Below are 15051 nucleotides of genomic sequence, written 5' to 3'. Positions count from 1 at the left end.
CTGGTGTGGTGTAACAGCCTGCGGCGTGAAGGGGGAGAAATGCGAGTGGACCTGTGGCACACCAGGTAATTCGCGGAAGAGCTTCTGGATCTGATTGCGTCTAGTATATGGTGACGCACAATTCCCGCAGACGCGGCGTAGAAATTGGACATTGTTTGGTCCCCGCGAGACGCGTTGAACCGGTGGTAGGCAGATACATGAATTTCTTGCACGACCATAGGCTCTCCGGTGACCGTAAAATCTCAATAAAATCTGGTACGTGAGCTGTAGAGGTGATAATGCATCTTTCCAAGAAGTTAGGTAGCGGGCTCGATCGACGCGCACAGGCGTCCCACATATGCCCCTGTACTTGGTTCCATGTGAAACGGTCCACTCGCCGTTAAGGACGACGATCCGAGCCTGGTGAGTACCACCCACCAACCGCAAAATCACTCCTTCTCAGTCAAATGCTCGTGCGTTTACGGGGTAACGGGTTCGATCGATGCATACAGGCATCATACATATGATCTGGTACTTGGCTTGACATGAAACGGTCCACTCACCATCGAGAACGATGACCTGAACCTGGTGAGTACCCTCACCAACCGTAAAATCACTCGTTCTCGGTCAAACGAGCATGTGTTCTCGAAGTAGCGCGCTCTTCCGATGTAAATCAATGTCCTCCATTGCCTCCAGCCCTTTATTTCATGACAATTGGCCCATTCGTAGTCGAGAACGACGGGTTCGCCCCGGTGGCATCACACTAGCTTAAACACTCCCTTCTGCTCAGTGCGCACAGATGTCCTGATGTGTGAATATGTGGGCAAGGTGTGCCGTGTGATGTTGCCACAGACAATACACCCACACATAGCTGGCCAGAAGGCTGCGGGGCTGACGGTTGTGTCGCCACAGGCAATACACTGGCAAACAGGTCGCCAGAAGGCTGCGACACTGTGATGGTGGTCAGAGTCATGTAGATACTCTCATGGCTCCTTCCCCGTACACCTTCGAAAGGAGGTGTAGATATATCGCGTCGAAAAAGACGAAATACAGTCGGCGGGTGTAAGATTCTGATCAGAGTGAGAGCTAGAGAGATGCGTATATGCGATCTCTATCGGGACGGGTGTTGTGAAGGAGAGTCTAACTTTCGGTAGACGAAGGTCGGGACAAAAGAAAAAAGAAAGAAAAAAGGAGTATATGCGTCCACATGCATTTGGATTTGGGCGCGGGATGATGCACCATAGGACACGAAGAGGCATGCACCCTAGCGACGAGTCATATGGTCTGTACGGGCAGAAATGAATCCAAGGAAGGTACTTTGTGTTCTGAGAGCCGGAAGAAAGATAGACCTGCATTCTACAACGGCTGGATCCAATTATGATTCGTTTACGAAAGCTCAGAAAAGAGGATACTGCTCTGTTTGTGCGTTCGAGTGGCCGACATACGCGCTCAAACACGAGAGTGGCAGAACGAACGAAGCCAACAGTGGGTGTATGCATGAGGCTAACGCAGAGTACTACGCGTTCTGATGATGGTGGTTATACAAGCACCACTTCGAGTGATCAAAGGAAAACGACGAACGAGTCGTCATCTGCACTGATAAGGTACGGATCCGTGGGGTTGATATGTGGCGTCGATAAATCAGGGGCGGTGTACGCATTCAAAACATGAGCATATGCTCAAAAGGTCGATATATGCGCTCTAAGCATGCCTTCGACAAAGCCATGGCATACCTTTCGCAACTCCAAAAAAAGAGTCAAGGCAGACAAAAAGAGGTGAAAAAAAGACACACGACAGACCCTGTACCCAGCACAAATCGTTCCCCTCGCCAGAGACGACATCCTGCATACATACAATCGGATGCATGCACGCATTCTGTCAGCCTGCTCCCGCTAGCTAGACCGGACTCGAATGCTCGGTATGAGAAGCGAACAAGGAATTGGCCATGACCATACGCTAAACCAAACTAGATGTAGCCCCCAGGGCTATTTTTAAAGTGCTGTAGAAACGTCTTGCGCCGGAGCGCAGCACGGAAGTGAAAGAACGAGGTCGGGTCATATAAGCTGAGCGCAGCGCGGAGTGAGCCTCGTAGATGAAGTCGCCAGCTAGCTGACGACGAGCGAGCTCGAGAGGAGCGGCGATGACGATGAAAGTGCTAGTTGATCGGGTCGGAGGAGACGATTTTTCGCACTTCGACGTATGTAGAGGCTTGGGAGCGAGAGAGGGGGGGCAAGGGAGTGTGAGATCGGGTGGGTGGCCCGAGGTGAGGTGAGCGGAGGCAGTCGTAGGGAGAGCAAGGGCATATTGAGCTCGGCGAACTGCTGCAGGAGGTCATGTACGTGTCAGTCCAGGAATGAATTACTCATGTTAATGCAATAGTGTGATTTGGCCGACGAGACCAAGTAATGTACGAAAGAGTGGCGTATAAAGAATTGTGATAAAAGAACGCACCGAGTGATGACCGACCCATCCGGACTGGACGAAGTTCTCTATGTCTCGCACAACGGACAGTACATGTTCCCGACTCTCTGCCGCCATATCCTCAGTCGCCACTTTTTCCATTCTGGCATCCGTTCCCTTCAACTCGAAATCCAAAATCGTCCTTCATCTACGGCTTCAGCTCTGTCTCCGAGACTGGCCGAGAACAAAGGATCGTCTAAGCCTCCGAACGAGGAAGTAGGACTAGTGGTTGGAAGGGTTGAATTGGAGTGGGTGTAGGCCTCAAGGCTCGAGTATGAGCTGCTGATGTGGAGCTAGCCCCGATGTGCAAAAGTAGGAGGCATGTCGAGTATGGTTCTTTGAGTCCGAGAGGTGTGGGAGGGTGGGAGTAGAAGATGCCGGGCTGTAGATTTTGTCGATAACCTGACGAGCAACAAAGGAAGATGCATGTTGGTCACGGTGTCGGATAGAGGGTATGTTGAAACAAGCGTCCTGCATCGTCTTCGCAGAATGGGTTGAGGCGGCTTGCCCGATATGGATTCTTATCTTATCTTATCGCTTTCCACGCTCGTGAGTGAGTAGTAGAAACGCTTTTCTTCCTGTTCTGCACTCCTTGATTCCTCTTGTCGTTTCCTGGATGGATGACCCTAGGCTAGTCTTGCTTGGTTCTATCAGCATTGCTTGTCTTGGAAGAGCGTGGTGGTGGATACAATTTTACTGGGTACCCGGTGTCGTGGTTCGCGGACTGGTCGTTCACCGGAATTTGCTGCCTTCTTCTCTTTTCAACCACCACCTTCCGCACGCAAGTCGCGACTGTGAGTGAAGGGGTTGAGATACATATCTCATCCCCCTTTGCTGACAAGTCTATTACTCTGATTGTCTGCCTGCCTGTGTCTCTGTATGTCCGTCTGTCCGTCTGGCCGACAGTTGTTCCATTTAGTTTTAGTGCTCGTACTGTGCTACACTCGCTGGCTGGTAACCATGGAGACGGTGAGTAATCCCTCGGTTATGGTTCAATTTGGGCTCGTTCTCTCACTGCACGGGTTTCAAATCACGGGAGGAGTTGTTCTATCAGCTATGGCGACGGTCTGAATAAACAACTTGGTTAATCTTCAGTAGAAGAAAGAATAGGTAGGTAAGTTTGAGCCCGCATGGATCCTCCCTTGTGCATGCGTTTGCGATCACTCATCTCACGCCCTATCTTGGAGGTTGCGGGCTCAAAATGAAGGCAGGAACATGCTCAGTCAGCCGCAATCAAGATTCGGACAAGAACGGTCCACACAATGTTCATAACGAGGACAAACACGTCGGTGTGTTTTCGCTTTCAATAGTCCCTTCACAAAAGTACGTTCGCGTTCGCTCAATATCGGTTAGATTTCTAACGTTATGGGCTCCAAATGGCGGGACGGGCCAGGATTATCGACCCCGATAAAAGCATGATAGGAAAAGGCCCACTCGTCGTCGAGAACAAGGACGATAAATTCGGTATGGTTTCGTTTCCCATATACCCCTCTCGAAAGTCCGCTCGCGTTTGTTCAATTCTTTCTCGTTTTCAAATGTAGCGGGCTCAAAATCATGGCCAAGCGTAGCTCCGTCAGCGCCGATACAGGTTTGGCAGGACACCGACCCCTCGTCCTCGAAAATGAGGCAAAATATATTGGTGAGTTTTCGCTCCTAGTAACCCTTCTCGAAAATGTGTTCGCATTTACTCAATAAACGTTCGAATTTCAAAATAGCGTGCTCGATATGACGGGACAAAGTAGGTTCACTAGCCTTGATAAAAGTTTGGAAGGAAACGGGCCACTAAACGGTGAGAACGAGCACGAACAGCGAGGTAAGTTTCACTCTCAGCACCCCCCTCCTCGAAACTCAGTTCGTTCTCGCTCATTTGCACTTGTTTTCTCATGATAAGTAGCTCGAAGTGACGGCTCATATGGGCTATCGATCCCCGTCCGCGGTTTCACGCACCACCCCTGCAAACGGACGTGATCGAGGCGAATCTCCGAGGTGAGTCGTGGCCCCAAAATGCTCCTCATCGAATTTTCATTCGCGTTTGCTCATTTGCGGTTCTATCCGGCTTCATATAGGCTCAAGCTGGCGGGAACGGTTAGTTACACCCGTGACACACACAGTTTGACGCGAATCGACCCAGTAATGAGTGAGAACGAAAGCGAGCATGCCGGTGAGTTATGGCTTGAAATCCCCCTTCACAAAATATGGTTCCCATTGGCTCGATTTTCATTCGATTTGCTTTGCGATGGGCTCATAATAATTGGACAGGAGTAAACGCTCAATCCCACACTTGTTTTTACGCAAAAAGGCCTGTTCGTCGTCGAGAAACGTGACGAAAAGTCTCCACCACCAAGGACTGAGTCAAATCAGCGCTGATTTGAAAGCGTGGGAAAGCTCCGTGGCCCAGCGACCATGGTGCGTCTTTCTATTTTACTTTTCTCTTGCTCCTTTTCCTTTTGTTGGAGGGCACTTATTACGCTATTTAGACCATGTTTACATTTTTTTGGGGGGCCGGTGCGCCCTCTCACGGTCAAGATATCGACCTTTTCGCCGGGGAGCCATCCCGTACCCCTGAGTGTCGCACTATCGGAAATTTAAGGTTCGGTATCTAGTTTTCTCTGTTGCATGCGACTCAACTAGTCCATATGGCACAGTAGATGTCATAGCGTCGCTATTCGAAGCCATAACGAGCTCGGAATCGTTTTCTGGGATAAGTACCACCTTACAGCAGTTTTTACCAAACAGGTAAGCAAGCTCACTCGTTTTTCGTGTGATTACCTTCGTGTCAGGCTCAAAATGCTCATACAGACGTAACCTAACATTTACGAGCAACGCGTAACCGATATCAGGTCGCTCGCCGTCGTGAACGACGTTCGTGGGGTACCCAGAGCGGCATGGTGCGCCCCCCAACCATGGTGCGCTTTTTTTTTTTGATTTCTTTTGCTCATTTGTTTTTTGTCGGAAGGCACTCCTCACACTCCATCTGGAGTGTCGACATTGATTTTGGGGCTGCCGGACGCGTTTCGCATCCGGAATTCGAGTTTTTGGGTGGGCGACGTTACCCACCCACCTCTTCGCCCCTCCCCCTGATCCTGTTCTTTCGACGTGCAGTTTTCCTTGCCGTGTGTCACTCCTCATACGTAGGAAATCCCGTCGACCCCTCATCGACGTCGTTGGGTGCGGTATTGGGATCGCGATCTCGGTTTCTGTCTGTGAGGAGCGCGCTGTGGTACGCTGCGCCCGACAAATATATAGTTAGAAAGGATAGCGTGCGTGAGTTTGAGACCGTCCGGTATTCAGTAGACGTGAGTCCACCGAAGGCACGACGACAACCGCCGCATGCGCGCTTGCACTACCGCACACTCTCATAACTTCTTTCGCTACTGGTGCGACCTGGCCACCTGATGCATCCGAGTCTGAGACGGCGCATTCATTGAAATCAACGAGATGCTCGGTTGCAGAAGAGAGGCAAATGGCTTTTTTGTCTGCTCCGGTTTCTGTTAACAGTTCAAGATCATATGTGAGAGGAAGACGCCGGACGAAGAAGCATATATTGAGCTAAGTGGGTTATATAGGCACCGCACCTAACAGCGAGTCCTCCAGACCTCCTCCAGATCCATGATTCATCGGTCAGAGAGAGGTCATACTGGACGTATATAGACGAGTCAATCTGGGTCAAAGTGAAGCGTTTATGTGAATCAGAGACTGACCGAGCGGCGGTATGGTGTCCGCTGGCAGGTGTATGGGCCACATACACTCACCGTCGACACCTAACGATGTAATCTCTAGCGCTCCTCCTCGCCTGTTCGAGAATCAGTCAACGGAACCTCCACGCGTTTCTTGTTCTTCTTTCGGATGTCATAGAAGAAAGGAGATATAGAAAGGTAACTCTGCGCACCTGTTAGGATGTTCCGGACGTCCACAAAGTCTACTATACTTTTTGAACGTCCGCAACGACCTCTTAGTAAGAGGTCGGTGTGCTGAGTCTCTTGAGGGTCCCGCGCTAAGCTGGAAGCCCCAACATGGACTGTGAATTGATCTCTACTGGCCTAGCGCTAACTTTACTGCTCAGAAGTACCGGTCGACGGCGTCACCAAGGAAAGTCGTCCAAGCCGGAGGGCCACACACATATACGAAGTTTGTGGTGAGCTCTTCAGATCATGTTTATGGCTATATACACTAAGCACCGTCGCTAGAGGTCTTGAGCACCTTCTCCACAGACCGATTGCCTCTACGCTCATACATCCGCATCATAACGTCTATCGCTCTCTCTGGATTCCAGCTTGGCCAGATACAGTTATCAACCTTGTGGCTGTCGACCGCCACGCAGAACTCGCCCTTCGCTGCCGCCCTCAGGAGCCTGCTTGGAACAGCTCGATCCTGGGTCGCAATGATTCTGTCCAGGTCCGCATGGGTGTAGAACGATACGTCCATATCCGATAGCATCATCTTGCGTCTCTCCAGGAACGCACAAATCAATGAAATCCAGGTCTACTGACGGGTCGAAAACCGGAACGCGTTCCGTCGAGGTTAGTAGCGAGCAGACTTGATACGGTTTTAGCTGAGTGCACTTGCCTGTCGGTCCCCTTCAATGCGAAAGACTCTATTCTTTACCTCCTCGGAAGGAGAATGGCACAGTACGTGCGCCACAAAGCGCGCAATATCCCGGCGAGTGGTGAACGATATCTGCGTGTCCCAGTTCTCACCGATTTCTATCTTGTTTTGGACAAAGTCCATACGGAACCAGTCACGTAGAACGCATCTGAAAACGCAGCGTAACGACGCGGAGGACATATAAATACCCTAGGTTAGTTCTCTGGAGACTTTTCATATGTGAATTATATGACTTACTGCTCGAAAATGAAATCTGTCCAGAATCCCGTGTAGAATACAGCATAACTCAGGTCCATCTCCATCGCCTTCTGCCTCACCTTCTCCTTGACCGCGAATATATCGTCCGTAGTCTCATTGCTTCGCGGACCCCACTCGCTCGGCACGAACAGCTTAACTCCCGCCTCGCGTGCTTCTAAGCATAAAATTTCCTGCGCTTCCAAAACTCCCCTCGCCACGTTTGAGATGAGTACGTCGATACCTTGCAAGGCACGTCCGATGGTAGATGGGGATTGGTAGTCGATGATATGTATCTGTGCGCCTTCGCTCACTAGTTTGTGGACAGGAGCAGCCGCAGTCGGCTGTTATAAGTTGTTAGTCGTATTTACTGCATCCTTTGGGAAAGAAATATGACTGACCTCAGAGCGGGTCAATATAGACACAGAGTGCACCATGCCTTCTCGACGGAGATTGAGTAGTTCTTCAGCTATGTCATGGCCAATGCTGCCCGATCCTGCAATAGCGAACGTTCTGAAAGCCGACGCCATCTTCAGCGGGGGTGTACTGTGGCAAGGGAGTTTCGCATTACTCGTCGAGGCATATGTACATTCTCGCCAGATGCGTTCAAGCTGATATCTAAGTTAGATGAGTATCTTGGTGCTGTACCTGCTCGCATCATCTTGAGATACGTGCTTGGTTCTCTGATTTAGAATGTGACAATTCCAGGTTGATTACGATATTGTACAGAAGGCGGCCTGTCATTTGCCTTAGGTGCGTTGACGGAACTGTTTCAGAGTTTTCGGTTTACAAAGACCTGTGTTCTCCCGATAGACGCGATCTTCCAAATATCTTTCACTGTTGGGGGAATCTGTATGTATCATGCTCTGAAACTTGATTGCACGAGTCCCGCACCCACGCCGAGACTGCAGTGGTCAGCCACTTACTGTGAACGTTCTACACAAAGAGCCTTTGGAGCGAAACCCGGAGCACGTTGTCTTCGTCAGATGTTCTGACTGTGAAAATGATTATTTATTTGGCCGTTGTGGCGCCTGATCTTTTTCTTTCGTTCACGGTTTGGGGCAAATGAATCAGTGTTTTATCCGGGAGGCTGCACATCGCTGCGAATGTCGCCCCACTCCCATCCGACGCTAACTCAGCTCATCAACGAGTTTCCACCAGCCATAGATGCTCCACAAAGTCTTACGCGGACAGAGGAGTCCCAATCGTCTGTTACATTCCCAGTCGCATGTGATTATATCAGATAGAAAAAATGCTGATCAAACTTTGGCAGCCTTACTTACGAAGTGGTAAGTGGTATCGCAAAGATGTGGAGTGCGGTACCATGCAACTCTTTTTTGCTTGAAAAATGGAATGCGACTCTATTTCAGTCGCGGAACATCAGACTTATCAGAATCTGACTGTCATTAATCAAGTCCCAGGTTCTATTCCTGCTGAACGCGCCAGCAAGGTCGGTTCATTTTTTCTTGGAATGCTGTGTTTCAGTCCCTAATGCCTCGCGGCACAGCTTGTCCTTGATACACAATCCCTCTTCCCATCTTCTTATGTCGGGGAAAATGCGGGCCTTAGTGACCTTCGGGCCGATGCTGATTCCGTTGGAGAATCATAAAGTGATGTACTTTGTGTTCTTGTCCCGCGTTGTGTATGATGCGCGCTGTCGAACATGTGAAACTAATGCTATCATATAAGTCGCTGCGAGTACCTCGAGCTCAGTTGTGAGAGCTGCGTTCCCAGACGAAGTCCGAGGCTTGCGGCTGCTTTTCACCACCTCCCGCTGTTTTCACTGATGTAACAGATGAAGTTGTGCAATAGGAAATGTGGTCTGAATATGGTAGCATGATGGATATCAACATCTAACGCCTAGTCTTGCTATGGGTCAGGATCACGACATCCGCTCAGGCTGCACCATCCAGTTGCGTATTCGACATCTTGTCTAGCACTCCCACCGTGATGCTTTAGAGTTACCGGCAGCAAAACTCAAAACTCCGTGTGAGACTGATGATCTAGAGACCTGTGCATAATAGTCCTTTCCGGACAACAGTGCTACGTATGGCTTCTGAGAACACGGCTTCGCGAAATCTTTTTGTGGCACGGAGCCTAGGACACCCCTCTCATCATCTTCTCATGTCGGACAGAATTTAGACCTGATGTTCGAGTCGATGCTGGTGTCGTTGGAGGATCAGTTATTGTAGCCCATGAGAGGATTCTCATCGCTCTGTTCTTGTAATGCCGAGGCTCAAGCTCGCCGTGGGACTGAGCCTCCTGTGGAATGCTGCTCCCAAGAGGCATCGCTGTGGCTCCGCACGTAAGGTGCCGCCATCGGATACATCTCAGGTCATACCACCGTCGAGCTTGACCCAGCCATTTTACATTACCGTTGTAGGGTTTACAAAACCCCTTGCGTCTAGTTTCGTTGACATTCGGAAACCTGCGTAAGACATGTCTGACATCCATAATTCTGCCGTACCATGAGTCCATCGTGATCCAAAATGGTATTTCACGATTGAACCAAACACAACTATCAAAGTTGTCTGTATTTTATGGGAAGTGAAGGGACAAGTTACAGAAAATTCTCTTTGACCTGGGTCTCAGGCCAAAGTGGTGGCCGAGCTGCCCGAGAAAAAAAGTGCGACACGATTTTCGGTCAGCTATGCGAAACACAGCACCACCCGATAGCTATCATGCACACGTGGACACTTAGATTCGCTGTTCCGTGGTAGAGCTTCAGATAGGTAGGAAACAGAGATAAATTGGCCTTAGTTTCAGCGGCCCAAGCAGTCAGGACTGTGCAACAACTGTGCATAACCATATTTACTACCTAATCCAGTAAATCTACTCGCATTTAGAATGGTATGCCAACCACGGTCCAGTGAATGCTTTAGAACCTCGGAGCGCAAAACTCGTACCTTGAAAATAAGAAGGTCAGTCATTTCTCACGCTCATCTAAGCAGAGAAACGCTTACGGTTCCTCGAGATACTCAACGTCCTCAAGACTGAGTCTCCTCCCTGCCAAAACTGCTTCCTTGACCCTCTCGGACTATGTGGTAGACCCGTAAGTAAAGCCCCAATGGATCACTGCACTAAACGAACGTACTGTATTAGCTCCGACGATGGGGCTCGAGACCTTTGTAAGAGACCAAGCAAGTGCAACTTGGGACATCTTCCACGAGTGCTTGCTCGCGAGCTCTTCGACGCGCTTGATTATTTGGTTGTCCGACTCCCTCCTCTTCTTTTCCAACAGATGGCCTTCGTATATTTTGCTTCGGTCCGTAGTAACCCCTACAGGGCGGGCAAGATGACCGTCCATGAGAGGGGAGTAAGACAGGATGCCGATCCCCTTGTAGTCGCAGTATGCGAACATCTCGAGCTCCTGCGGAGGCACAATGCGTCAGCATCTGTATAGCATATACCAACAGGAACTCAAAAAGAGAGAAAAGGATACAAACGTAGGGACGGTAAAGAAGTGAGTGCTCCACTTGAACGGACACGAACTGCGTCCAGCAGTTCTGCTGGGCGACGTTGTTCATCTCAATAAACTGCCACGCGCGGAGGTTGGAGGCGCCGATGTAGCGAGCTTTTCCGGACATCACAATATCGTGGAGGGCCTTCATGGTTTCTTCTACTGGCGTTTCGGGATCGAACGCGTGAATCTGAAGAAGATCAATATATTCTGTCTGGAGCCTCGCCAACGAGGCGTCGACCTGGTTGAAGATGGCGACGCGAGAGAGGCCACCTTGGTTGACGTAATCGCGGCTGTGATAGTACTTGGGGCCGGCAAAACTGGTAACGACTTGATCGTCCTCCGAGACAGGAAATCTGATTTTAGTCATGATGACGAGGTTGCGCCTTGGAATCTCATTCTACGGAAAGAATAAGCAAAACGACGACCAAACGCAGCCGATCGGACCATACGGACCTGTTTGATGAACTTGGCGATGATACGCTCGGATTCGCCATTGGAGTACATGTTGGCGGTGTCGAAGGTATTGATACCCTGATCCCAGGCCGTTTTGAGAAGGTTCAGAGCCTAACAAACAAACACGATGCTCAGTAACGTGAACGAAAATTAACAACTGCTATCGAAGCTGTATACCTTATCTTCCGGAAGCAGCCAAGGCTGGTTGAAGGAACCTCATGAGTCCCATAATAAATGAGAAACGCGTAAGGAAGAAACTTACCAGCCATTGCTGGTCTCCAATGGTCATTCCCCCAAGCTATGGACCAAGAATCAGTATGAGCAAAGACAGGCAAAGGCTGTGATGCAGACAATGGGGACTGAGACACGAAGGCCGGACTTGCCGAGCTGGCGATATTCTGCTTGGGCCATGGGAGTACAAGGAGGGATGGAATGAGCTCTGTAATTTGCGTGGACTAGATGGTCTTTTATGCTTCTGTCAGCTCCACTGCAACAATCCTCCACCAATGGAGCACGAGCATCACAGATGTGATGCAAAAGAACGCTCGCTGACTGTACTATTTAGATCGCGAGTAACAGGTTGCACGGATTGCTCAGCTCTATAATTACGTATAGCGTTCTTGAACTCTACAGAGTGGGAAGGGATCGCTCTAAAACAGGACCCAATGCAGTGCGCGCGATATCGTGCAATCTTTAAAAATACGAGCTGTATAAGTCTTCGTGCTCGTGAACAACGAACATTGAATACATGAGCGGCTACTTGATCAGACTCCTGAGTGCCACGGTCGCCTCCAGCTCCCGGTTCCATCTCCTCCAAGGCTGTCGTACAGTCTCCACTGATTGCTAAATGAAACATGAGGTCACTCAAGGCAAATAGATGTAGCTCTACAAAGGAGAAAAAATGACAGGGACCTGGGGGCCCTGATCTTCTTCGCCACGAATCCAGGGCTGCAAGCTCGAAGAAATCTTGAGAGTGAGCTCTCCCCCTGCATATTCCATGTTGAACTTCTTGACTAAGGAGCTGAAAACGACCTTTGCGGAGATAGAACGAAGGTTCAGCCATTTTTGGTCGCATATGTAACAATGAAGACGAGACCTTATATTCATAGATGGCTAGTAAAATCGCAAGGTTAATACTTATACAGCCACCTATGAAACGAGGGGTGATAAAATCTCACCAAATTTCCTGCCAATACAGGTTCTGGGCCCATTGCTGAAGCTCAAAAGGTTCGACCACCCTGACACTAAGTCCTTCTGGGCCGGAAGCTGCTCCAACCAGCGCTCAGGACGAAAGACGTCCGGGTCTCCCCAGACAGACACGGATCGATGGATAGCGATGATAGGAATAATCACAGTCTAGGGCGGGCGAAGTCATGCCACTTTAATGCTAAAGGTAAAGAGTATATTCGTGTGCTCACTTGTCCGGGGTGGACCTCGACCTCGTTAACTACACGCCCATCCGATAATCGGATTGGCAGCTGGACCGGGATCGCATCCGACTTGGTTGCTACACGCTCCATGTAAGCTAAGGCTGGATACATCCTTAACCTGTCCCCGGTACCATTATCAGCGTAAAAGCTATGATAACCATGTATCCACTCACGTTTCTCTCATCACGGCATCCAAATATGGGAGTTTAGACTCGAAGTCTTCATATGTCACTTCCCCTGGGATGCTTGCGAGCTCGTTACGCAGCCGCTCTTGGATATGCGGATTCCGAGAAATCTCGAGGACACTGAAAGCCAGAGTAAAGCTGGTGGTTTCTTGTCCTCCAACCCTAGAAATCCACTATAAGCGAGAGCTCATCGGAAGCTAAGGAGCGCACCCACATGAAGGTCGTGATCTACAACAACGGGTCAGATGATGTATTACTTGCTAAAGTGCGCTAGACATACCTGTTCGTAAAGCTCCGCTTCTGACATTCGACCTTCTCTAACAGCTGTGACTGGGATGGGTCAGAAAGGTATCAAAATATGCATTTCACTGAGGCAAGCAAAGGAGAGTTACGCAATATACTGAGTAGATCTTTGCTCTTCTTCTCAATAGGAGGTGCTGCCTCCTCATGTCTCCGAACGATCTCCCGCGCAATGCCCGACTTAAAAATAATCAGAGCTAGCTTCCAAGCATCCGTCTATGTATCTGATGCTGACTTTTATGGTTGTTGACATAATACCCTGCGCTTGGAGAGCGGGGATGGGCAGATCGTTCAGAACTGGGAATCGTCGTAGTAACATCAAAGTCTGGATGATACTCAATAACATTAGACTCCCTCCGAAGAATAGGATGAGTGAAATATACCAAGAACGCGGAATAGCGGGCGATTCCCGACAGACTCTTTGAACGTGCGCTAAGAATGTCCTTCGCGGCTGGGCTGTTACCGCCTTCAAAATCATGGAGGAAAGCCTGATTTACGGCAAAGGTAAGAGATGTAACGGTGAAACAATGTGTACAGGGCAGACTTACCACTCTGCCAATAACATTAAGACTATGCAACCATGGCTGAGCTGTCCGTGATATGTAGAGGCACAGAGAGAATGAAATTGTCCTCACGTAACCTTGTTCATCAAATCAAGGACATTTACCCGAGCGCTCCCACCACTCGCCTCCAGTAAGTGAGTGAGGTCATTCATGACCTGCAGAACAAGCTATATCAGCACTGTAAATCTGGAGCAAAGTGATTAAGTGATACCGGTATTGTTGCATCCACGATATCGTAGGACATGCCTTTGATGTTTTCGACGCTAAACAGAATTACAGCAGAGAGATATGAGCTCAATCGGAGCTATATCTGTCAATAGGGGAGTCCACGATAGCGTTTAAACCGACGTTTAAGCGTGCGTTTAAGCCCCAAAGCCGCGCTGCGGTCTTAAACGAGGGCTTAAGCCTGCTCAAACGCAGGCTTAAACGGTCATCGTGGATTCCCCTAATGTTGCACATACGTGAGCGAAGGCATGACTAGCTGCTTCATCCGTCTATGCTCGGCCTCACCCTCGACCCAGCCCAGACCTTTTCCTAGTAAGCGTCCAATCCGAGGCCGGACAACTCTGCTGTGATCTAGATAGAATTGAGCGAAGTGATTTTGAGAGAGAGATAAGTACGAACGGAAGTCGAAAATCCTCTTCTGTAGCAGGTACGAGATGCCGAGCGGGTCACTAAGTACTAGCTGTAAACCATCGAGGTTAAGGTTGCGGCAGGCGTGGCACGAAAGGTCCACACACCACATCTGGAGCCTGTAGCAATTGGTGTTATACAGTGATATTATGAATCTTCACGAAGAAGTCTCACACCAAGTGCTGCTCGGATTCTGAAGGTTAGGCCAAGCTCCCGAGTCCATTGCCTGAAGAGGTGCCCTGGCGGGTTTGAGAAGACCAACTTCTCATGACCCCATACCAGCTCGCTTACAGCCTAGCTCCGCCATCCCATTTGTCAGATACTTGAACATGGAAGGGGGAGACGGAAACGAACCGGACTAGGCAGGCGTCGGATGGCTGAATACGGGCGAAAACAAAGAGAGAGCGCGAAGGTGGCTAGGACGATAGCAGATCCAATAATCACCAACATAGTGCTCAAAGAAGGTAGCTTGGGGTATGATACGATGTGAGGGCCCGGCTCGGTTTATATGACCGAACATGGTCGTCGAGCGCACAGTGGCAATGCAGAGATTGGGCTCGGAATTAGACGGGTCTCGAGTCCCGAAGAACCACACCGAGAAAAAGACTCAAAATAGCTGTGATGATATCAGAATCATGATGAGAGCTCTGAAGGGATCTGAAACTGGTGCTACTTGAGTGCGTGGGCGTACCGGAGAGGCATTCACTTCAAGCCATCGTTTCGGGAAAGCGCGCGTAACCACCGCG

General features: G+C 49.7%; 3 protein-coding genes across 3 annotated transcripts; all 3 read right to left on the bottom strand.

Moving 5' to 3' along the window:
* Positions 1-6609: 6609 nt before the first annotated feature.
* On the bottom strand, positions 6610-7808 carry STEHIDRAFT_114517 (NAD-P-binding protein; the record flags this gene model as incomplete). The annotated part of the gene is made up of 4 exons (XM_007308732.1): positions 6610-6888; positions 7045-7192; positions 7282-7622; positions 7680-7808. The coding sequence occupies 4 exons, from the start codon at positions 7806-7808 to the stop codon at positions 6610-6612; spliced, it is 897 nt and encodes a 298-aa protein (XP_007308794.1).
* Positions 7809-10237: 2429 nt separating this feature from the next.
* Positions 10238-11605, bottom strand: STEHIDRAFT_134153 (Aldo/keto reductase; the record flags this gene model as incomplete). The annotated part of the gene is made up of 7 exons (XM_007308731.1): positions 10238-10315; positions 10373-10648; positions 10725-11138; positions 11195-11305; positions 11372-11395; positions 11457-11492; positions 11546-11605. The coding sequence occupies 7 exons, from the start codon at positions 11603-11605 to the stop codon at positions 10238-10240; spliced, it is 999 nt and encodes a 332-aa protein (XP_007308793.1).
* A 345-nt stretch (positions 11606-11950) lies between these two features.
* STEHIDRAFT_134152 (cytochrome P450) lies at positions 11951-14755 on the bottom strand (the record flags this gene model as incomplete). The annotated part of the gene is made up of 16 exons (XM_007308730.1): positions 11951-12037; positions 12291-12307; positions 12373-12550; positions 12613-12742; positions 12798-12982; positions 13090-13139; positions 13202-13289; positions 13345-13434; positions 13493-13597; positions 13658-13679; positions 13745-13827; positions 13884-13935; positions 14134-14248; positions 14297-14357; positions 14480-14599; positions 14660-14755. The coding sequence occupies 16 exons, from the start codon at positions 14753-14755 to the stop codon at positions 11951-11953; spliced, it is 1479 nt and encodes a 492-aa protein (XP_007308792.1).
* Between the last annotated feature and the right edge of the window lie 296 nt (positions 14756-15051).

Source organism: Stereum hirsutum (assembly GCF_000264905.1).
Source record: "Stereum hirsutum FP-91666 SS1 unplaced genomic scaffold STEHIscaffold_16, whole genome shotgun sequence".
NCBI lineage: Eukaryota > Fungi > Basidiomycota > Agaricomycetes > Russulales > Stereaceae > Stereum > Stereum hirsutum.
The sequence above is the reverse complement of the archived record's forward strand: the minus strand, read 5'-3'. Positions and strand labels throughout refer to the sequence as shown.